The sequence below is a fragment of the Netta rufina genome, assembly GCF_964035555.1.
Source record: "Netta rufina genome assembly, chromosome: 2".
NCBI classification, from domain to species: Eukaryota; Metazoa; Chordata; class Aves; order Anseriformes; family Anatidae; genus Netta; species Netta rufina.
In genome coordinates, this window is record NC_140124.1 from 21,059,927 (window position 1) to 21,085,290 (window position 25,364).

At 36.0% G+C, this 25,364-nt stretch overlaps 1 protein-coding gene across 5 annotated transcripts in view; it reads right to left on the bottom strand.

Annotated features, from left to right (window-relative positions):
* Positions 1-25,364, bottom strand: part of CACNB2 (calcium voltage-gated channel auxiliary subunit beta 2) — a gene marked incomplete at both ends in the record, with an annotated part of 240,035 nt that overhangs the window by 169,504 nt on the left and 45,167 nt on the right. For 2 of the 5 annotated variants that reach the window (XM_084281293.1, XM_084281291.1), the window contains one exon: positions 698-745. The exons of the other annotated variants lie outside the window; for them this stretch is intronic. In XM_084281293.1, the coding sequence (XP_084137419.1) occupies positions 698-745 (48 nt within the window). Of the gene's footprint in view, positions 1-697; positions 746-25,364 lie in introns of those variants that run through there. 5 annotated transcript variants of the gene reach the window in all.

Here is a 25,364-nt window from a genome sequence, read left to right on the forward strand (position 1 = left end):
GACATATTTCAGCTAATAGCCAATCTTTTTCATTACTAATACTTAAGCTTTGGCGCTAGCCTTCCTTGTGGAATTTATTAGAGACAGCCATTTTGCAATACAGAGCAGTCTTATCACACCAGAGTATTGAAATACCCTGTTCTGGAAAGCAAACAAACCATGCAAAGCATCAGGCCATACCTCTGCCACTGTGCTACTGCTCTTTTTCAAAAGAACTACCTCACAACAGGATTTTTATGTTACTCATGGTCTTTTGTACATTTTGTGTGTGTGTGTGTGTGCCAGCCTATCATTCTTTATAACTTACATTGATTTTCAGTTATCATATATGGGTAAACACAGATGACCTATTCTAATGACTCCACTTACACAGGCTATTACAAAGAAAAAAATACACAGTTAAACAAACAAACAAAAAGTCAGAAGGGTCAGACTTGCAGTCTGTTAACACTTCAGGTTATTTTGAAATAAAATTAATTCTTGGTACGAACAAGTTCTGAAAAAATAGATAACACTCATACCTGTGAAAATAATTCTTGTGTCTCTGTGCTGTAAACACTTATTTCACAGATGTTTAGTGCACCAACTGGTCACTCAGATATACATTAAAATACCTGACTGAGACATACCACACCATCTAATATATTAGGAGTTGAACATACAGGTTAGCATCATTCCAATACAAATAAAAACTTACATAGGAAACCCGTACTCGCCGTCGGTGCACCAGCCCACAGCACTGCATGAAGAGGACAGCAGGCAACAATCAGTGTATGGTTTCACCAAGCTTCGGTCACTCCTGTCTCCTCTGAGACACTGTCCATCTCTCCTCACTTTTCAGCCCCAGGTGCAAGGAAACAGGTAGAAAAGCAGTCACCCTCCATCTCCAAAGCTGTCCTTTTAAATTATCTTGAAGACGGATGAAACTTACTTTCTCTGAGTAAATCAAGCTCTTCTTTTTCAGATGAAAAAAAAAAAAAAAAAAAAGGCAGAAAAAAACCCCGACAACAAAAACAGAGGCACGTCTTTATTTCCTCAGCATCCAGTTATTACAAAGCAAATTCCGAGTTCATATACATCTTTTACTACACGTGGCGTAAGGTTTGTATCAACCATTCTGAACTTAGGAAAGACAGATGTAACAGGATCTTTATATCTCAGACTACTGCAACACACGGCTTTCCGAAGGTCTCTTGCTGCTGCTGCTGCTGCTGCTGCTGTTGTTATTGCTGCTGCTGCTACTACAGCTTTTTTCCCAATGCACAGCCTAGGAAGAGCATCCTTGCTTCAGTGTTACCTCTGTTCTATTTTGGGCATATTTGATTTGTTATTTATCCCTTCCCAACAGCCTGAAAAAATGACGAAGTCTAGACTTTAATTCACTCTGGATTCTCAGGACTACAGAACCACCCTCCAAATAGTCAGATGCTTTGTCTGGCAATACGTGTTTCACATGAATTGTAGGCAGGACTGCTGAGTGTCCTTACTACCTGATTCACATCAGAGGCATAGGCTCTTTTGCTGATACAAAAAGAACTTGAGAGAAGATCAAAACTCAGAATATACACTTATACTTTGTGATTAACACCCCCCCCACCAGCACCACCTTTTTTTTTTTTTTTTTTCCCTAAAACACTAACAGAGCTAATTAAATACTTGGATAATTGAGATAATGTTTTGGCAAATATAAAAATCATGACAAATTATTATCCTTAAAGCAATAAGGGCATACATCTGAAATCAGGTCAGATTCAATTAACCTGTTTATGGTCACAGGTCATCATTTAGGCAGTCCTTCTGGGAGTGACTGAATATTCCAGTACTGAAAAGGCTTAATAGCAATATTATATCTTAAAATTAAATCTTTTAGTACTTTATGGCAGTGGTCTAAGAGTCTCAAACATCTCCAGAACTGTACATCTCCGGTCAGATGAATACATGATTCACTTACTTTTTTTTTTTTTTTTTAAACACTGACACAAACTTAACTCTTTCACCACTAACACTTAGCTGGAAAATAGGATATACAATATCCTCAACATAATTAAACAGGGGACCAGTATATTACTTTTTAAAAGTATATATTTTTCATTTGAATTTCATGACTGAATTTATTATTAAAATCTACAATGGAAAAATTACATATATTATGTGATATTTCTATCTCACTTTTATGTAGGCTGTGTCATGATGGCCAAGAAAATTCTTTTGAAGCATCTTCAAAAGAGTAGAGGAAAAGAAGGTTGTGCCTCTTGGAGATTAGTTTGGCTCCCCAGCTTGATAGTGAAGATGCCAAGGATGCTATCTGTATGTAGGTAAAATGGCATCAAGAACCTAAACTAGCTGAACAGTCAGGAGTTTTCTTCTAGCTAAAGATAATGAAGATCTGCCCACATCAGAAAGAAGTACTCTGACTCAGTGCTGCTATCAAGTAAATAAAGTAACCAAAAAAAGTTAACTTTTAGAAGCCAAAAACTGGCCACAACTTCATTTATGCAACTAACACCTGCCAATGTCAAGTACCTTTTTCAAGTATTCTGTCCAACTCTGAATAAATAAATAAATCAGTAAGTGTTAAGTATCTATGCATTTGGGGGATATAAATGCATATTTAGCATATTTTGTCTCTCTCCTTTTTTTTTTTTTTTCCTTTCCCCAGACCATCTAACAACCAGCAGCAGCTCCCATGTACACCAGTGGGTTGACTGGCCTCTCTAAGCCCAATGTAATTTTGATGTAAAGCCACAGTTAGAGAGAAAATGTATGGCTACTAACTCATCTCAGCTGGATCTGCAGATGCTCACAGGATCTTAAGAATATATGTAATCAGACTAATATAATTAAAACTAGGAAACTGTGGATGTAGGGACCTCATCTATACACCCAAACCTACATGTAAGCTTTGTTTTACATCCTAACAAGCAGTCATATAGGCAATAAGCTATTTTTAGCAGGATGACAGAAGTTGGTAGTTCACAGAGACACAAAAGAAAGTATCCTCATAACCATTTCACAGTCCAAAAGCAATTTATCAGTCCAACAAACAATGCAGACTATGCAACTCTTCAGATCAGGACTGCTTAGAGTGATTTTAACAAAGCCATTAGCAATAATATAGCAATACTAACAAATACTGGGAAGAAAAAAGCTTTTGGAAGTCAAGACATACTGAACATTACCATAAAAAAGAATTATTTGTTCAAAGCAACTAATCTAAAGCTAGAAAGAATAATATAGCAGTTGTATACATACACATAACAATTCATTCTCTATATTTTAATTATCATTTTCTTCTCTTATGGGAGACCCATACATAAATTAATATCAGTATGAAAACCACAGTTCACTTAAATTTTATATACTTTACTTACTTCTTTCTTTCTTTCTTTCTTTCTTTTTTTTTAAGTTAAGTTTGGAAATTATCAATAATAATACAGGTTTTGCATATATGTTTCTTGAATTCTTAAGGCCGAGAATATGAATAAGCAGAAATTATTTTTGAAGTTTCAATTTTTTCTGAAGTAGATAAATGCATCTATGTTTCTAACTCTTCCTAAAATTCATCATTACTACCCAGAGCATCCAGAAGCATCCCTTAAAAAAGCAGTACTACAACTCTTACTGAAATTGCTGTGCATCTGCATGTATTCTCAAAAAAAAAAAAAAAAAAAAAAGCTACATAATCCAACCATGAAATCTCTACTTTCAACACAGGAAAAATCATTTCGTTGCCCCTCTGACCCCTTCTCCCAAATGATTAGAATACTTTGGTTATCATCTAAAGTACTGCCATGACAAAAACTTCTGTTGTTTTGTTGTTTTTTTTTTTTTTAACATGAGTCTAAGTTGCCTTTTATGGAGGGGTGGGAGAGGGAGGAATATTTGGGGAATAGAAGAAACGTAAGCATGTCCAAGTCAAATTTATCTGTAATTGAAACCCAGTAAAATTTTATATTCTGCAAATATGACTTTGTTTACAGTTCCCATAAGAAAATGTAGTGAATACAAAAGCATACCATATACATTATCTGTTAAATTTACTTCAACACACACACACACTGGATTTTACTTTCTTTTGTGGCTGATAGTCTTCCCCTTTCTCATTACCACATCTATGATTTTAAAATAGTGTTTATTGCATGATGTGTTTACTTAATGATGACTAGTCAGGCAGCAATTTTTATCACTCTCCTTCTTATACGTTCTGAGCGAGCTTAGTCCTTAGGCAAACCGCAACAATCTAATCTTATGATTCTTGGCATGTCTGCAACCATAATAATAATAATAATAATAATAATAATAATAATAATAATAATAATAATAATAATAATAATCCTAACTTCTTAACTATGTCTAAAACAAACAAACAAACAAAAATACTTCCACGCTACCTTAACTTGAAGATGCAAGAAGAGATCTAATCCCAGAATAACTAAAACTTGGGAAACACCACTAAAAGACAAAATACTACCAAGCTAGTGAAAGATATTTTTTCCATTCTCTAACATTAAAAATGATAGCTCTATGAACAAATTAAGCCTTCTAATTTTGGGTTTCTTGTGAAATGTGTTTTTAAATGAACTTCTAGTTAGCTATTATCATTGAGACAATACAAATGTTAATATTCTCAGGGAATAATTTTGGCTTTACATGGAGGTCAAAGAGATAGCACCTCCAAAAAAGGAGGTTAGCAGATAATAAAGAAATATTCAAAAGGCTAGTACAGACATTTGAGGAGCAGGAAGAAACAGTAACACAATGATGTTAAATATAACAACTTGTACATTAAAAAGAAGGAAATTTAGAACTGTTTTAAACTAATCCATGAGGCTGATTTTCAAATGTCTAGAGAAGGCTTCTCCAACATTTTGAAGCAGCATGAAAGAAAGGACAAATGTTTTTAACTGAAATTAAATGAACAGGCTGGCATGAAAGGTTGAGTAGGAATGAACCCTTAGAGGGTAAATGAGTGATACAGCTATTTGTATTCTCCTCAAGTGCTAAATTTTGCATGTTATATAAACTGAAAGGTGGGAAAAGTAAAAGAGACTGTCAGAAAATTGTTATCATTTACTTTGATTGGCTTCCTCAGCTAACCAGCACTATCTGGATAAGGCCTCTGCCAGCTCATGGTCACTCAAAGCTCCTGCCAGACTTTCCATAATCTGATCAAGTGACTGCCTAGAGCTAATGAGATGGATCTGAAATGTTCAGTGCCAGCAAGTGCAAGCTGCCTCAACTACCTCAAATGGCATCACATCAGTTCAAATGAGAGCAGTGACAGAATACTTTTTCTGAGTTAAAAAAAAAATAAAAATGTTGACAAGTCACAGAAAAATGACTGTCCTATTGCTACCTTTAGGATCCTTTATTAAAAAGTTTCATTAAATTTTTATTTTGATTTATCCATAGCATCACAGAATGGTGGAGGTGGGAAGGCACTGTTGGAAATCATCAAGTCCAAGCCACTGATCAGAGCAGGCTCAGCTACAGCAGGTAGCTAGTAGCCTTGTCCAGATTGGTTCTGAGTATATCCAATGACAGAAATTTGCACACCGTCTCAGAAACCTGTTGCAGTGCTTGCCCACTGTCACAATAAAAATATTTTTCTCACATTTAATTAGGATTGCCTGTATTTCAATTTACGCCTGTTGCCCCTTGTCCTGTCCCTGGACACCACTAAGAGGAGTCTTGTTCCATCTTGTTTACTTCTCTATTTCTTTCCTTCAAGTATTCATACACCTGGATGAGATCCACGTGAGACTTCTCTTTCTCAAGTCTGAACAGTCCCAGCTCTCAGCCTGTCCTCATATGACACATGCTTCAAGCTCTTAATCAAATCTGTGTTCCTTGGCTATACTTGCTGCAGTAGGTCCATATCTCTTATCCTGGGGAGCCCAGAACTGAACCAAGCACTCCAGATGTGTCTCGCCCTGTGCTGACTAGAATGGAGGTAATCACCCTCCTTGACCTGCTGGCACTGCCCTTTGTAACACAGTCCAGGAGACTGTTGGCATTTGCTGCAAGGACATACCTCTGCCTCATGTTCACTTAGAGTCCACCCAGTACCTTTTCTGCAAAGCTGCTTTCCATATGGTCAGCCCCAGACTGTATTGGTGCATGGGGTTATTGTTTCCCAGATGCAGGATTTTGTTGAAATTCATGAGGTTCCTGTCAGGTTCTCCAGGTTGTCAAGGTTCCTCTGGATGGCAGCACAACCCTCTGGTGTTATCAGCCAGTCCTCCCAAATTTGTAGTATCTGTAAAAATTGCAGAGGGTACACTCTGCCCCATCATCCATACCACTGATGAAACTGTAAGACTAAATATGAAACTGTACTAGCCCCAAGATCTACTCCTAGGGCACAGCACTAATGACTGCCCTCCAGCTGGGATGAACTTCCTGATGCTGATCACAACCATTTGAGGCTGACAGTTCACTATGCCCTTATTTAGTCCATCATTTTGTCTGTGAGGATGACCTGGAAACAGTCTTGAAAACTTTGCCAACAATGAGATAAATAACATCCGCTGTGTGTCCTTGTCCTTGACAAGGACATCCCTTGTCCTCTGAGCCAATCATCTCCTTGTAAAAGCTGTAAAGTTGGTCCAGTCTCGTATGCCCTTCATAAATCTACGCTGACTACTCCCAGTCACCTACTTGTCTTTCATATGCTTGGTAATGGTTACCAAAAGGATTTGCTCCATCATCCTCACAGGCATGGAAGTGAGGCTAGACAGCTTGTAGCTCCCCAGATCCTACTTTTTGTCCCTCCTGAACACTGTGGTTAAATTTGCTTCCCCCACTCACATATCTTGGTCAATCCCCGTGACACTCCAGAGATTGAGAGCTGTTTTTCTAGGACCTCAGCTTAGTGGTATAGATACTCAGAAAGGCTTTTCTCCCTAGAATTTATACACACAAATATTTAGGTCTGATTTTCTCAGTTACATCATAACAACTTCAAGTACTTGAAAGCATTCTTAAATTCACATCAAAATGTTTAATTTGCTTCTAACTGTAATCGTTCTTATAAAGCTTTTCAGATCCATTAGATAGTTTATCAGAGTCAGCATTTATGAAATAACATATTATTTTTAGCTAAAGATTTTTGGCTTATTTTCCAGTTGTTAAATGGATGAATTTACTCGGTACTATTTAACATTCTTTCCATGTAGAACTTCAGAGAAACTCATTTGGAGATATTTTAAGTCAGTCAGCTATATATAAATAAAGCATATTAAGCATCCACGGAAAACTGTATGATGGGTCTATGGTGACAGAGAAATTGTGACAAATACATCTAAGACTTTTTGGCAGAATAAGATGTTTCTGAAACCCTTGATTTTGTCTATATTTTATGATTTGTAGAAAAAGAGATGCAGGCCCTCCCCTTCAAAAAATCAAAGACAAAACAAAACCTTTTGCCTACAAAAATGGAGCTATAAACCTTATATAAAATTCTCAAAAATAGGCCAAGTCATATTTTTACAAAACGTTTGATAAAAATTATGCAATATATTGCACACACACACAAAAGATTAGTATGAAAAATAGGGTTCTTGGAAACTGCTGAAAATAACCTTAATAATATGACATCTTTCCAGCAGTGTCATCTTTCTGTATGGGATGTATTATTGATCACATACTGGACTGTCTCAAGGCTTTCCGAGAATCTACTTTTGTTGATGTTCAGAAACTCTCCCACCACTTGGAACAGCACAATGCCATTCTCTCAACTACTTATTTATGGTATTCCAAATGGATAACCTCTACTGCATCATACATATATGATCTGTATCATCCAGGAAATATCTAAGCAACTAAATTTAATTAAAAATATATATATGCAATACTAGTTCAGGGCTTCTGTATTCAGTTAACATTCTTAACAGTTTGCTGATTTAATCATTGACAATGAGCTTTTGCCAGCTATGGCTCCCACCTTCCTGTCTTCCACCAGAAATGAATGTTGTTGACTTTCTATTAATGTTATAAATGTCTTCTTCTCTGCCAGCCCTTCTCTGGAAAAGAATATTAGCACTAAGGAGTCTTCATTTTCATTAAAAGGGTTTCATGTTGTTTGGCTTTACTTCAGAGCGTTACTGCTCTTTTCTTTTTTCTATTTTTTATATAGATGCTGAAGCTGCAGACAACTATTTCTCAATATACACTGAGTGTACTAAATGTACAAAGCACATTTAGACTCAAATCTTTTAATTTAGTGATCACTATGCTATTTTTGGTAGTTAGCATATATTAATTAGCAATATTTAAAACCTTCGTGTTTATATCTTGTATTCATACATAATTGCTGAAAAACAATTTTCAAATTATCTTTTAATAAGGCAATCAAATTATCTTCTAATAATGCAATCCTTCATTGTTACCATATTTGATCCTGAAAGAAGCAATACATAAAATTCTTATTGTGCCTGTTAATCTAGAGAGATAACACAAACTGAAATTTTTGCAAAACAAAATTTTTGCAAGATCATTTTGCAACATGTTAAAAGGTCTCCAAGATAGTGTGGTAGCTTGACAGCTTCATACAGACCAGGATAGTGTTCATTTTAGCCAAATTCCTCATGATCTGTCTAGAAGCGCAGTTGTCCTCATATAGATCTGTCAGCAAATTGTAATCAGCATGTCATAGTTTTAATTTCCTAGATCAGTGATGAAGTAAACAAAGTTAAACAAAATACTTTTTATGACAGCAACATAAACTTCTGGAATTTGCTACCGCTGGTGGTATTAAGAACACTACCAAGGGAACAGGAGACTGGGCAAATTCAAGAAGAGCAGATCCATAAACTGATACAAATGCAAATAGTTAGGGATCTACCATCTAACAAAACACAACGGTTGTGAATGTAGTCATAGGACAAGGGACCTCATAAAGCCAACAGCCTTTCTCATGTCCTAACTAGTGCTAAATATCCTATCATATCCTAACTAGTTAGCTAACATGCTAAATCTCTTCATTATCCCAGTTCTCACCAGACTGCTTTCTCTTGTGATCCTCTACCTGTATTCATCATCTATTGTCAGCCTGCTTTTCAGATTTTCCTGTCTGATGGTTTTTGAACACACCACATTTCTATGCAGTATCCTCTCTTCTTTCCTTCAATTTGTGTACAATCCCACTGTTTCCACTGAGAACTCTCAGGCATGTTCTGCCAGGAGTTCAGATCATACCATGCATACACAGATGTTATCAGAAATCTCATTAACAACACACATTTGTCAGCTTCTACATATAATCATCTTAGTTTTCTCCTTCATCGTTAAGGTCATCTTGAATGGCATCTCAGAGACTAACAATCTCTCTCCTTAATCTTCAACTCAGAAATCAGGGACTCGCTTCTTTCTCATTACAAGCAAATTCTGTATGACCTCCCCTCTTTTTTTCCTGTTGCTATGTTTACTCATTCCTCTAGTTTAGGGATTTATTGAACGTTTTCCAGCAGTTACATAATTTAATATATTGAATCTGATAATATGAATATTATTATGACAACATTAGCAAGATGACTATGCTATTTTAGTTTCTTTTTATGTGGAGAATGCTCTCTAGGCCATATTGATGCGTGATGGCCTTTTCTGTAAATTTTTATCTCACGTTTCTTAGGGAACAAAGCTTTATGTGATTGCTTGTTCTTTCTTTTCACCTAGCAGATCCTCCTTCCTTTCACCATCTCAGTTTCTGCATGCCATTCCATTTTAAATTGGTTTCAAAAGTGGAAGTTTCAAGACGGATAAAATAAGAAACACCCAAAACCCTGTTAATTACCAAATTATTGAGAAAAAGCTTAAATTATAAACAAACATCACATGCTGTGCCAAGGCAATTAAACTGTGTCATGCCTATATGTTTGGCCAACCATCATACATATAAATTTGATCAGTAACAGAGCTTACTGTCCCTTGCCTAGAAATCATTATTGTCACAAGGATAAGTAAAAGAAAAAAAAAAGTACTTATATCAAAAGGAAATCAAGCTTCTGTAACTCTTCTGCTAAGAGAACAAGAACTTTTTTTGCTTTGGAATCTCAAAGAGATTGAAAGAAGATAACCCATATACAAAAAACAGCTTCCTGCAACCATGGTCATAACATTTTCCAACATTAAATATCTCTGTTAATTTAAAATGCCCATATTATGGCGTAAAGATGTCTTTTTCTTGTTGAAAGAATTGTTTTCCCCTCAACGTTTCATTTATAATTTACAGAAAATGTATTAAAGAAAGCCAGCTGCAAACACTTGATTAAGGTAAAAAAGGGTGAAAAACACACATATTTATATATATGTTAAGGTAAAAAACACACATATTTATATATATGTGTGTGTGTATATAAAAAGAAAATAAAAATATTATATTAAATTTACAGACTGGATAGCTGCCTTGACAGTAGCTTGATGTAGCCCAGAGGTGAGATGGCAGCTGGATTATTGCCCAAAGGTTTTAGGGTTCATCAGTGCCCCACCACTTCTTGTCTACCGCAGTTGCTCACAGCATGTACACCATCACAGGATACCAGGATGCTGAGAAAACAATTGTTGCAGAGTTTCTATCTTAATTGTATTTCATAGAAATAAGGGTACTACAACATACTAAAGTGCAATTTAGGGCTCTAGTAATTTATTGTTCTTTGATCTGTTTTTACATCAAAACTAGGAGCACACTGAAGGGGAGAAAAAAACAATATTTATAGTCTTTATTCCTCCATTCATGGATGTACCAGCCTCCAAGGATATCTTTATAGCATACTGAAGCAAAAGCATTACTGACACAGGTTTTTCCTTTCTCTACTTTTTAGTGGCTGTCTCTGAAAAAGGATGATATATTTTACATATCTTTCAAGGGTATTAGAGGAAAATCATTCTGTAGTAGATATAAAAGTAGACCTAAAATTGTCTTTCTCATGTGGGATTTTAAATGGGCTCAGAATTTTTCTTTTGATACTATTATGAGAAGTTTCCTTCCTTAAAAAATAAAATAAAATAAAAAATTGTATAGTGTTGAACTTCTCTATATTTGCAGTCACTCATTTACTAAGCTTTTAAAAGTATTAGAAAAAAAGTGTTGATTATCACAGAAATATTTTGAGATGTTTCAGATGCATCAGAAAGTTATGCAAATACACAAGTGACAGAAGATTCAATGCAAAGGAAAAAATATAGCAGTACCGTGCTATATTACTTTTTTTTTTTTTTTTTTTTTTTTTTTTTAATCGAAGAAATCGAAGAAATGTTCTGTTTAATTACAGCCACTAGGTGGCAAAGTTGGCCAAAGAACAATTACCAGTAACTAAGCGACTTGAAACTAGACTTTGCATCTTTATAGTTGAATACAGTGTTTCAAATAAAATGCCCCAGAAAGTAAAACCTGTGTGAAATAATAAAAAGTCAATAATCATACACTTATTTTTATGAGATTATCTGTAAATATTATTTAACTACTTCATTTATCTCAAAAAAAGTCTCAAAACACTGAAAGCAAAATGTTTTTAGCTAATATGTTTGAAACACATGGAGAAATTACTGCACTAGGAAACAATGAAAATATTGAATAAAAATTTTAAGTTTAGAAAAGAATACCTATGAACACATATGCTGTCTTGTGTCTTGACACCAGGCATGATGATTCTCTTTTAATGCTATCTTTTGACGGTAGAGGACATAACACCCCTTATGTCTCTCAAGGAGAAACATAAGCATGCTTTTCCTCCATATGGTTAAATTCTAGCAAATATTTTAGAAAGACAGCCAGTTTTTTAACCTTTTCTTGCAGTTCTTCATTTTCTTTAACCTTTTCTTGATATTCTTATTTTTTCTCCTTTATTTCTGCACATCTGTTTGTTGACTCACGTTCATAAACTCACTGCAAATATACTGCAGACCAAACCCCATCTGACTTTCAGGAACATGTGAAAGAAAGGATTTCTAGTCCCTCAATCGTCATAGATCTACTAAACAATCACTTTCCAAATATCTGTTCTCAATATTATAATATATACTCTCATTTCCAATAAATTCATGGGCCAGTAGCAAGAAGTGCCCAAGCAGTATCCTGAGGATTCAGAGGATCCTGAGTTTTTTGGGTGTTTTTATTTTATTTATTTTTTTTTTCAGGACAAATTTGGCTAGCTCCAAGGCATGAGTACGGTGAACAACAGTACTAAGCAATTTACCCACTCATAAAATGATAGTCTTACTGGGCTTACTGTGTGTTTGTGTACCAGCAGTATGTCAAGTGCAAACCACATCCTCTTCTTGTACCCAGTTCAAAGTCTTTAATAGTCACTGGGGCTAGAGCATCACTGCATCAAGGGACCAAGACGAGAGAAGAGGGAATGCGAGCATCAAAGAGGAACCAACTACTGCAGATATTAGGTGCTTGGCAGTTTTGATTGTACTCTTTACAGTAAAGTGGAAAAAACTAATGCTAATGCTGAGTATTGACACTATTTAGTTGTTTTGTGTGTGTGTGGTTTTGTTTTTGTTTTTTTTTTTTTTTTTTCTCTAAGTGAAAGTCAATAAAAATCATCCCACTCAGAAGGATGAAAGGAGGAAAGAGAACAGAATAAACCAGACTGAGAACGAGTCATTCCAAAGCAATTTGCACTGCCCAGTTGGAAAGTTACCAGCTACACGCAGTAGATGTGGAATGTATTTTTGCCCAGTAGCATCCACTCCCATTCCTAGATCTGTGTCACTTAACATGTCAGTAAACTGCTGATTGCAGTGACGTATCTATAAAATCTATGAGTTTCTGTGTCACAGGAGAGGTTAAAATAAACAGACAGAACCACATTGGCAGAATCCTACCTTAACCCTAGCTCAAACTGTAAAGATTTTAACTTAAACTGCTGCAGCTCTCTAACCACATCTTGCAGTTTCCAGAGGGCACTGCAGGAGGGTGACCCAGAGGAACAAAAGACACACCACCTACTAAGCACATTTAGAAAGTCCAGTTTCTAGAGCAGACAAGAGACAGATACTCTCTCAGGTAGCTCACCACATATCTCCAACAGGGTACAATCTTGCAAGTCTTCTTTCCTACAAAAACACACACACATCAAGAGAGGTTGAGTCACACCAGAGTGAGTCTAGCCAAAAGCCATTAAATTGAAGAAGGGCATTTGACATGCAAGGAGAGGCTGAGAGAGGTGGGACTGTTTGGACTGGAAAAGAGAAGGCTCAGAGGATCTGATCCGGGTCTATAAGTATCTGAAGAAAAGAAGTAAAGAAGATGGAGCCTGACTCTTCTCAGTAGTGTCCATGGACAGGACAAGAAACTATGGGTACAAATTGAAATACAGGCAATCCCAATTAAATATAAGAAAATTATTTTATTGTGATGGTGATCAAGTACTGCCATAGGTTGCCCAGAGAGGGTGTGCAAGTCTCTGTCCTTGCAGATACTCAAAATCAAATTGGATATGGCTGTGAGCCACCTTCTGTAGCTGAGCTTGCTCTGCGCAGTGGGTTGGACTTGATGATTTCCAAAGGTGCCTTCCCATGGGCACCGTTCTTTGATTCTATGAACACAAAATATGTAAAATTCCACAGAGGTTTTAGCCAAACTTAACTTGCAGTAGCCTTCTTGTTTAAAGAAACAATTGTCAATCTCCATTCCTTATAATACTTAACATACAGTGTATAGAAAACAATGGGAAAGTAATTCTCTACTAATTATACATTATAAATAATAAGAAAGGACATAAGCTCTTTAATTTTATTGAAAAAAAGTCTGTCTCTAAACCTGTCATTATTACTAATTCAAGAAGAAATGCATTCAAAAAAAAAAATAATTACTACATGATGTTTTACAATTATTTGGCCAAGCTTTTTTAGCTATTAAGATGACTGGAAATTTTCAAGAATGTACTGCTCTGCTATGAAAAAAAGTAAACATAAGCTACAATGTAAAAAATAAACATAAAATACAAAGATAAAAATCCAACAAAACTTTTCTTTTACAGTAGTTACAGTATCTTCCAAAGCCTACTTCAACTATTCCCTGAATGATTAAAAAAACTTGCTGGACTCTTAAAAAATAGCTGTCTAAAGTATTTCTACAGAATTTTCTTATATTGGTCGGCAAACCATAACATAAGGAAGTGAGGAGTTCAAATGCAGCATAAAACACATTTTTTAAGAGGTTCAGACTACTCAGCGAAACATCATATTTCTTTCTTCCTAAACTAGAAAACACTTTTATATATATATATATAAATATATATATATATATATCATTGCTTGTATAAAACACACTTCTCCTTAAAACAAACAATAAACAATCTAGTAAGGTAAAAGTAGTCACTGGAGTTTCTGCACATAATGAAGACTTTATTATTTGCTGACAAAAGTCAAGTTTCTAATCAAACGGAAATAAGAAAATAATTGACTTGTAGCCCAGTGTCCTAAAGAAATAAAACATTTCACCATTCATGGCTACCTGACTCCTTCCATCATTAAGTACCGGGCTCATTTGCCAGTTTTGGTAGTGGTTCACTGAAAAGAATGTCAATAAAATTAATTTCTTACAGATTTGCTTAAATAAGTAGCCAAGTAAAAAGAAACTATAAATTCTGTAGGAAACATTGAGGGATAAACACACCCATCACTAAAACAAGTCACAAAGAGCCTCAATATTAAGACAAAAATCCTTAGAAACTAGAGGCTAAGTGGATAACAATACTTTTTAATAAGAAAAATAAATCCTGCTTTATTATTAAAATTTTGGCATCCTTCAGAACATTAAAGTCTTCTCCAACCTGACACAAGACCCAAAAAGGATGCCCACATTACTTTAGGGTGTCATAATGACTGTGCTGAGCGTGCTCAGCTGGAGTTGGCAGAGGACCCACAGTCCATAGGGATCCTGCCACAGCCTCTGGTGGCTGAAAGTTTTGAGTGAAGAAAAAAAGAGATGGGGAAAGAGAAAGATACCCTGCTGTCGGTGACCTCTGATGAACTCAGAGTGATAACTGGTTGAAAAGTAGGAGAAAGAAAAGAGGCAGCACTTGGGGAATAGCAACATGCAGCAGCAAAGTTTGGACGAGCTTCATGGACAGCAACCTGGGCAACTCAGATGGAAACTTTTTTTTGTTTGTTTGTTAAGACTTTCAAATATTTCTCTCCATTTTATTTGGACTCTCCCAAACCAACTCAAACCAAGCACCTTGGAGCTCTTTAGTGTCCAAAAAAGGCTGCATCATGTGAATGAACAAGAATTTCCAGATGGCACATCTTGTGAACTCAAATAAGACATCCCTGGGGTATTAAGTAATGAAATTTCTACTTCCTCCAGCTACTTGTTGCCTGGACAAATTCAGTTGGTACCAAAGCATTTCACTTGAAAACATTTTAAACTTTGCAGCCCTACTTTGCTTTAAACCTGATGTGGTGTCAGAAAGTTTTTGCCACCTAACAGATTGTGCACAAAATTACTTGTCTGAGTAATCCTGGCTTCCATGTTTTTTCCTACAAGGAGTGGCTGAGGGAGCTGGGTTTGTTCAGCCTGGAGAAAAGGAGGCTCGGGGGTGACCATACTGCTCTCTACAGGTACCTTAAAGGAGGCTGTAGTGAGGTGGGGGTTGATCTGTTCTCCCACGTGCCTGGTGACAGGACGAGGGGGAATGGGCTAAAGTTGCACCAGGGGTGTGTTAGGTTGGATATTAGGAAGAACTTCTTTACCAAAAGGGTTGTTAGACATTGGAATGGGCTGCCTAGGGAAGTGGTGGAGTCACCATCCACCATAACAGGAAAGCAGCAACTCCATTCTAAGAGAATGAAAAGCTAAAAGGATTACACACATTTAAAGATATTCTCCAAGAAAATAATCTCCATACAGTCGCAGATGAAGAAGGTAAATTGGGTTCCAATAAAAGAAAAATCAGGTTGTATACATTGACATAAACATGACCCCAAGTCTTTCATTTCATCTTCAATGAAATGTTTAGTTTCTGTATTCTGAAATCACTGAATGTATACATTTTTAGTTCCACTTCACCTAGTTAAGCAATTTGTATTGTAGCTTAGCTTTCTGCAGGACCATGTTGGCTGCTGGCCCCATGCTTCCCCACTGCCCACTGCCTCCTTCACAGAGAAGGCTGGGAATCTCCCCCAGCCTTGCTCATAGTAAAACAAACATGAACCTTCCTGCATGCTCCAGCAGTCCAGCCTGGCTGCTAAGCAGCCACCAGTGTTACCAGAGAGCTGGGAACAGGAGCCATCTCCCCCTGACCACGCACAGCCTGGACTAGTCCTAGGCTCTGTAGTGCAGCCTACAAGAACATCTCTGGACCTGAAATCTGCTCCCAGCAGCTGCCCTGATGGCCCAGTTTGCTCAGTTTAAATTATCCCTGCAGAATCTGGAGAAGGCCTGGGGAGGCCCCAGAATGTCTAATGTCATTCCTATTCAACACCACTAGGTTTGGTCTTAAATAGCTAAAAAATGTTGCAAAGTGAGTACATCATACCCTTTCACACTGCTAGAGAATACATGAGTGCTGGGAATGCAGAGCTGGTATTCCAATTTACAGCTTCATAAAAGTCAAAAGAGAACACATCTTTATGCAAAAAGATGGTCTGTTATCCCTTCCAGTCTCTCACCTACTCTTCACAATGCATAACAATCCTAACTGCTTCTATTTCAGGACTGTTTTATCTTTATTTAAGGATGATCTCTTCTATAAGAGTAGGCTATAGCTCTTTTTAAAAGCAATACAGCCTTTACTTTCCTTCATCACAGTTTTAACAGGTCACTAAAAGTAGTTACATTAATCTTGCTTTCTTCCATCCTGTGACATAATTCATTCCTTTTAGGACACTCCGTTACAAGAGAGATGATTGCTGCCAGGACACAGGAGAATTTGTACATCTTACACTTAGCCAGACTCTCGAGTTTGTCCATAACATGCCACTGTGACCGAACAAGATAATGAGATTATTTTTGAGTAATCAGATAAAAAAAAGAAAAATAACATCCAGAAAGGGAATTATTAAAATATTTTAAAATTTAAATATTTTTAACTTAAATCTTTTTATACCAGGAACTGAAACTGGTTCTGCATTTACAACTATTTCCCCTTCAAAACGCACCTGTTGTTTCTAAATGGAATCATAATAATCAACATAAAAACTGTCATGTTTTACACAACTACCTGTTATGGTTATTTTATATGGAGCAAATGCAGAAAAAAATGAACAAAATCAAAGTTATAGGCTAAAATCTATACGTTAATATAATCAGGCAGTAGCCTAATCTTCAGACAAGTGGGGTAAATGGCAGAAGAGAAGAAAGAGCTCAGTACATCTTTCACTTTTGAACTGCATGACTACTTTTTAAGGTAGGTGAAGGAGGATGTGTCTTGTACACCAGGCTGTTTCTTCCCTCAGCAAAATTAAAGGCATAAGTGGCAAACAGGTCCACCCTGTTCATGAAAAGGGAAGACATTTCTCAACACAGTCCTATGTCTTAGAATAACCAAGAACAGTCATACCAGTAAGTGACTCATTGAGACGGGTAGCTGGTACAGCTTTCACAGATGTCATGTTGTTGGCATTGCATTAATCAATAGGATAGCAACCTTCCAGTACCAGAGCCACTTTCAATCTCAATGACAGGTTTATCTTTTCAGTACCCAGCTACTTTGACAAAGAATAGAGAAAACAAATCCACAATTACAATTCAAATCCTGAAGATCCTTTTTGTTGTTGTTGTTTTTCTGTTTGTTTGTTTTTTAATTTTCCCCTTCAGATGGCATGTTTTGTTTTGATTTATTTTGTTTCTTCCACCAAGGGAAATGACAGCTGTAGCAATCGACTACATTCACAGTATAGGAAATCTTTTTATACAGCTGCTGCCAAATATACAATAGACACAGAATGATTTACATGAAACAAAAGAGGAGGGAGTTTTCTCTTGAATGAAGAAATTGTCAAAGATGGATTACTTATATTGTGCTCTATCAGATTGTGTAGATTTGATCATCACTAGGGGCCTCAATAGTATATTTATTTATTTATTTATTGAAGTAAATTGTGCTTCCTACAAATTTCTTTCATAAGTTATTCTACCTGCCATATCTCACAAACAAATTGCAAAAGCTGAGCAGCAGTAGGAGTAATAAAGTTATAGACCAAAATGTCTCCCGAATTCTGGGAGGAAACAGATAAAGATAATTTTTACTTTGCTTTTCTTTTTTTCCCTAAGTTTTATGTATATTTTTTCCATTTTATTTACTTAAATCTTAGTTTTATCTTGTCTGCTTTTATAGAATCATTGAGGTTAGAAAAGACCAAGTCCAACCATAAGTACTTGACAGAACTCAAACAGAGCAAACATGGGTTCCAAAGAGATTACCATACAATTTTTAAAAGTATCATAAAGAGAAAATAAAAGCATGAGGACAGAGGAAAGACATTCATTAAACCAACAAGAACTCTAGTGCTAATAATACATAAAACACTTTGGTTGACAAACCAATACAATGAATGTTTACTTAATATTCACAGCATGTTGAGTCATTAAAGTCAATTCCACACATACAAAAAAAAAAAAAAAAAAAAAAAGATAGATTTAAATCTATGGCCATTCTCAGCAAAGAAGCAACAAACATCATGATCACAGAGGAAACTTCTTTTCATTTTGTCTCAACTCTTTAACTGAGGTAAACTTCACTTCTAGAAATATAAGAACATCCAATAACCATGCTATGACTGTTTTTCTACTGAGACAAGTGTTAGAAAAAACTACCTCTTTGGTAAACCATAAAGCACTATTGTATCAAGTATCAAACATCTCTTGAAAAGAAAAAAAAAAAAAAAAAAAAAAAAAAAAGATATGTTCCTGGTAATACATTGCCTACAGTAAAACTGACGTAAACCCCACAAAACACACAGGCATGACTTTGTGGTTTTGCTTTCCATGTCCTATTTTGAATCTAAACATCTTTTAAGATAAATAAATAATTTAATAAATAAATAACTATATGCACACAGCCTATTTCCACACTAACTTCACAGAATCACAGAATTTCTAGGTTGGAAGAGACCTCAAGATCATCGAGTCCAACCTCTGACCTAACGCTAGCAGTCCCCACTAAACCATATCCCTAAGCTCTACATCTAAACGTCTTTTAAAGACTTCCAGGGATGGTGACTCCACCACTTCCCTGGGCAGCCTGTTCCAATGCCTAACAACCCTTTCGGTAAAGAAGTTTAAAGAACTTGCAACTGGACAATAAGTGTCTCTCCCTGAAATGGCACAAATAAGCTTCTCTTGCTCCTTATCTCACATGGCACTCTTCATTACATCTCCTTCATATTCTGCATTTCTACAACCTCAAGGCAACATTCCTTTTTTTTTTTTTTTTTTTTTTTTTTTACAAACCAAACAAGTACACAATTAAAGAAGCAAGAGGTGTCATGATCTCTCTTTTGCTGAAGATAGATTAAGATAGAAATGGACAGACCTATGCACATAAACTACAATGTAATGTAATACAGTGGTAATAAGTTGTGACTTATTTTTTGCTTTGATGTGATACATAATTTACATAGTTTACAATATATAAACATATATGCATATATAATAAACATATACAATAACATAATATATTACATAATACATTACAAAATAAAAATAATAATAATAATCATGTTTTAAGAGCAAGCTCTGGAGTACATTTTATATGATACCAAATACGTCACTGGAACTTCCTTCTAAATAAAATAAAACAAAAATAGAAATAAATAATACAAAAAAATAGAAAAATAAAAGGTAAAATTGAGACTGTTATGCTATAACTTTTAAATCCAGCATTTCTTTGAGAGAACCAAAGCCAGATGAACAGTCCAGCACCGGAATTAAAAAAAAAAAAGATTCTGTCCCTATGTATTCACCTGCCTACCTGCCTTTGGTACCATTCATACAAACAAATGTTTTAAGATAGAGATTGATTTGGGAAATAAACCAAAGCATAAATACAGCACAGCACTCTTTACAGTGTCTTTTAAAACACAAACACTTGAAATTAATTAACATATCTTAATGGTTCCAGATGTCAGATATCTTAATGAATCAGATGTCAGATATTGCCTCTTGAATGACTAGGCTCAATTATCAGGAATAGTGGTCTTCCGTTTTCATTAGCTCACATGCTACAGTAACAACAACAAAAAGAATGAATTAGATTGAAATGGAGGGTAAAATATATGCTGGTTGGTGTTTTTGTTTGTGGTTGTTTTTTTTTCTTTTCTTTCCTATTTTGACTATTACAGCAACAGCTTCAGATTTTCTCTATGCTGAAGTATCTTGGGTGATTTAAATTTTAATTAAGCAGACTATTTAACTTTTAATATGAAGAATCATGTTGAAATGTGCACCTATTTTACCAGTAGAGGGCCAGTACAGTATTGACTCTTTAATAGAGTTTATCCTTTCCTTTGCAAATATTAAAAAAGTATTAAGACTATAAAAATCTATATTATTATAGCATGACATGCTATATCATAAGACAGTGGCGATTCTTTTAATGGGCCCAAACCTAAGATCCACACAGGCTTTGACAGAAGGTTCCCCTTCTCACACAGAAGCATGTATGTGAAATATAAACCTTGCAAGTGCAAGGCTTGTACACATTTGTGTGTTGGAAAGGGTAAAATTTAGAACCGGTTAATAAAACATGATAAATGCATAACTCTGACAAAGAACCAAGAAGTATAAGAAGTGTGCTTTGTAATCATAGCTATGTGACCCAGTGTTTTTTTTTTGAAGATACTTTTTTTTTTTTTCCTGAACAAAGGCATGGGACCTAAATCAAAAGTTTCAGTTATTTCATTTTAAGCTGAGTCACAAGAACAAACAGGAAGAGAAGTGATAAAAAACAGTGGGAAGTGTACGTGCTGTGACTGATTCAGCTGCTCAGATGGTAGGTAATAGGCACATCTGCTACTCAATGTTAGCACTGCAAGTCAGATTAAGAAAAAATTCAATTCACCACATTTAACTCCATATATTTATTATGCAAATGCCTTGCAAAATGTAAAACAAGATGAAGTGTGAGCTGTGAGGCAGTTGGCTGTGCTGGAGAAGAATTCTGATTGAACTTATAGTAGACTTAATCTGAACAATTAACCACAATCAGAGGAGTTATACTAATGTATAAATAGTGCATAATACATAGACTGACAGTGGAATCCAAATGTTTGCAAAGGTCTAGCTCCTTATGTTTCCAAAGAACAAACAGAATTTCCCCAGAACAAAGAATTTCTCTTCACTCCCCTTTACCAGCAGTTAAATAACATTAAAGAACATTTTACATGTCAGAAGGGACTACTGTCAAGTTTTCCTTTCTCAGAATGACTTCCACTTCATAACTCAAAGGCTCTCCCTTGAAACAACTCCCTTTAAACAAAGCTGCATGCGGATGTGCTCCAACGGTACCATTTTCCACTACTAGACACAGAACTGCAGAGCAGCTGGTTGAGCAAGCTTCAGGACAAAACTAATATCCACCAATCTCCTTGATATTCATTACTGCAGTGATGCAGGAAAAGTGGAATGACGATCATGGCAGGCAAGTAATTAGTGAAAATCTGCAATGGGATTCAGACATCCTCCCTAACCTGCTTCAGAGGCTTTTGTTCTGGATACAGCTGTTCTGCATGAAAAAGAACCTGATCATCTCACAGTAATGACGATGATTTATTATTCTTTCAGTACAATATAGCTTCTTCAGTTTCACTAAGGACTCTCTCATGCCATCCTTAACTCATTTCCTGAAAATCTAATTTTTGAAATCCAACAGAAACTGGTTTTTGATTTTTAGGTGCCAAATCCAACAAGGAAAGCAGCAACATGGTAGTGTTAGGAGCGTCACAAGCAGCTCTGCAGGGGTTTGCCTCTTTAGGGTGGCAGACAGGTGCTGGTGGGAGGGCAGGGTGGGTGCAGTGCTGCCCCCTTCCCCTTCCCACTCTGCAGTCCTAACTGGAGCTGCCATCAGCAACAGCCTCGCAGCTGCAGGTTCTCCTTCAGAGTTTCTGGGTGCCTTGTGCCTGGTTAGGGAATTCACTATGGCAAGAAAAATAATTCTGCCTAACAGTGAGTTAACTGAGGTGTTTAGATGTTTGTTGTTATTTTTATGTTGTTTCCCGATGCCAAGCATTTAAAGAAGGCTGTATCTGCAGAAGTCATTAAACTAACTTTGCAAGTAATTTCTGTTGTGTCCAACAGTTGGTGGTAGAAAGTATTAGTGTGCCACATTAGTCTATCTGCTGTTAGAGAATATTGATTGTGAGTTGACTATTACAGGGACTATCACGAAACATCTAAATGACACCTTACACATAGCAGCTCCCTACACACCATAGCAACGGGAAGAGATTGAAGTAAAACGGTCTGGTTCCTATAGCAACTATCACACAGACCATCTGTAATCAAAAGGAATTGTAGCACGGGAAACAAAATGGGGGGTTCAGCGTAGTGGGAGACTAATGCATTGCAGCTTCATGCTCAACTCTAGTGTTAAAATAATATTTAAATGCAAGAAATCTACATAAACTGCTGAAAAAAAAATCTTTACTTAATAGAACACTAATTAAAATTTGCCAGTTCTATATCCCTAAACACAAATGACACATAAAAATCAGCAATGTTTTTTTAGACACCAAATATATATAACCCTTGTGATGCATAACCCATATGCTAATAAAATATTTGGTTACTATTTTAGTTTGAAACTGAAATATTCTGAGAGTTACTAGTATAACATTTCTTATTGTTTACTTTGCAGAACTGCTTTAGAACATCATATAATTTCAGACAGCAATATTTAGCCAGCCTGTTTCTAAAATATAAAGGCTTGTTTGGCTTTTGAAAATTGGGTTCTGTAAGCCAAAGAAATTAGGATATGAGAAAACAACAAAGGATAAAAACAAACAGACAAACAAAAAAAAACACTTCACTAAGATACATTTTCCTCTATAACCACAGAGATACCTGTGTGGCGCAGTTCGTGCACTGAACAGAATATTACTGTATTAAGGCACAGCACACACAAACAAAAGGTAAATTAAATGTTATCAAGGGAATGTATCTTTACCTTTCAGTATTTTTACCTTTCAGTATTTTAAATCTTGAGAAAATCAGAGAAACCATTATACTCAGGTGGGAAAATACTTTTCTATTACAAGTGATTTTGGGTGGAAATTAACTGCCTATAAATAGGCTTTAATAACTTGTAGAACCAGAAATCAGTGGAAAAAAAAAATGATTGCAGTATTTGTTTGGCATGGTAAGATGCTGATTTGTAGAACATCACTTATGATGAGGGCAGGTATTTACAGCCCTCTGGGTTCATATGAATTAGAAAGGGGGCAGCCTGGAATAACTGTAAAACCACCTCCCCAGTATGGGGAAAGGGCACTATAGAAACCAACACAGGGATCTGACATTGACAGATATTTGTTCTTGCATGACACTTGTCCCAGAGCTTGCATGACAGCTGCTTAAGCCCATTTCCTCACCATCTGGATGAACTAAAACACGGATTCTTAGCCTACTACCGCTATGGTCTGTGCATCCCCCGACTCACTTCCCTGGGAGCAAGGTGGCTGGACTGCAGTGCTGGTGACTGCTCCAGCACACACCATCCTTCTCTGCAAAGCCTGAGGGACTGAGATGAGAAAACAAACAAACAAACAATCAAAAACCTCCATACAAGATGGCAGCCAAGAGAAAAGAATTATGGCCAAATATTTACCACTCCTGAAAACCTACTCCTTGCCCACATCCAATGAGCACTGGAAAAAATGCACAGGCTAGGTGAATTGCTGTGGCAATGACTGCATATGCCCTGCCACCATCCTTTCTTCAGACACCACAGGGAATGGCCCATGAGAAAATCTAGCGACTGGGGACAGTTTGTCTCCCAGGGGGCACAAAAGCTCCACAGTATCTTGTCTTCTCACACCATACAAAAAAGGAACATGGACACACCCAGACATCTAGGTGCAATGGGAATAAAACAACAAAAAGATTGAGATCCTTTACTTCCAGCAAAGGCTTTACAAGAGCCTCATACTGCTAACAACCCTTATTCTTTTTTATCCAAAAGTCAAAGCAAGAACATATATTCCAATAGGTTTGTACACTGTATAAGGAATCAAAGTCTAACAAAATAATATTAACTTTTAATTAACTCCGATAATAGGTTTAACAAAATGTGATAGCACTTATACAAACAAGAACTGGGGAGGTTGTGGGATGCTAAGGAGGAGTCTTGCAACGGTTTATCTGAGGAAGCCAGTAACATCCACAGGAGGTTATATTCTTGGCTGTGTCTATATTAGCTAATGGGAGCCATTCAGTAGTTCAAAGAAGTTCATGTCAAAGCCCCTACCTGCTTCCACTGTACATAGAAATGTTTTTATTTCAGACCAGATGTAGTCTGGTCCCCTAGGTAAAATATTTCCGGTCATTATTTTGACCCTTCTGGCCCTATAAAATATTGGGGAACATTTTGGGACACACCTGGAGTGCAGTGTCCACTTTAAATTCCTAGTTAAGGACTACCATGCCTATGATGCCTACCAAAATCATTCTGTAACCTTTTTTTTTTTTTTTTTTTTTAATACTCTGAATATATAAAAAAAACCAAAACCCTCAAATCTCACAGTAAACTAGAGTTCATTTATATTTCTAATAAAATGATGTGAAAATTTTCAGAACCAAGTCATGGAAATTCATGAGTTCTGTTTAGTTTTGATTTCTGATGTGTTCAAATCTCACAGCAAAAGTGGGAACATGAGAGCAAACAGACTATTTGGGGGGATAATAAACAAACAAACAAACAAACAAAACTAATAGATTTAAACCAACCTTCGTAAAATTAATATGAAAACATTTCATATAGTGACAAAATAGTTTACTGCAATTTGCTTCATATTTTCAAAATATTTTTCTTACTGAGTTAATGACCATCATTAATAAATACTAATTATATTCTCAGATGTTCACAGTACAACAGGATTTCTTCCCTGCAGTTGTGTAAATAACATCAAATTTATGATATCTGAGAATTCTATATTGCTTTATCCATTATGACTTAATTGCTTTGGGACTGTATGCATCATAAATATATGTGCACTACCAGAGAAATTAAAACCTATGAAAATGTGAAAAATAAAATGTATCAGTTTTAGCCACAGATAATTCTGTTGGAACAGAGATCTACTTCTACCACAGGATGGTGAACTAAAAGATGAAATCAAAACTGTTCTTATCAGAAAGTTTTACTTCATCTCTGACATCTGCAAAACTCTATCATGAGATATATCCCATTTTATAT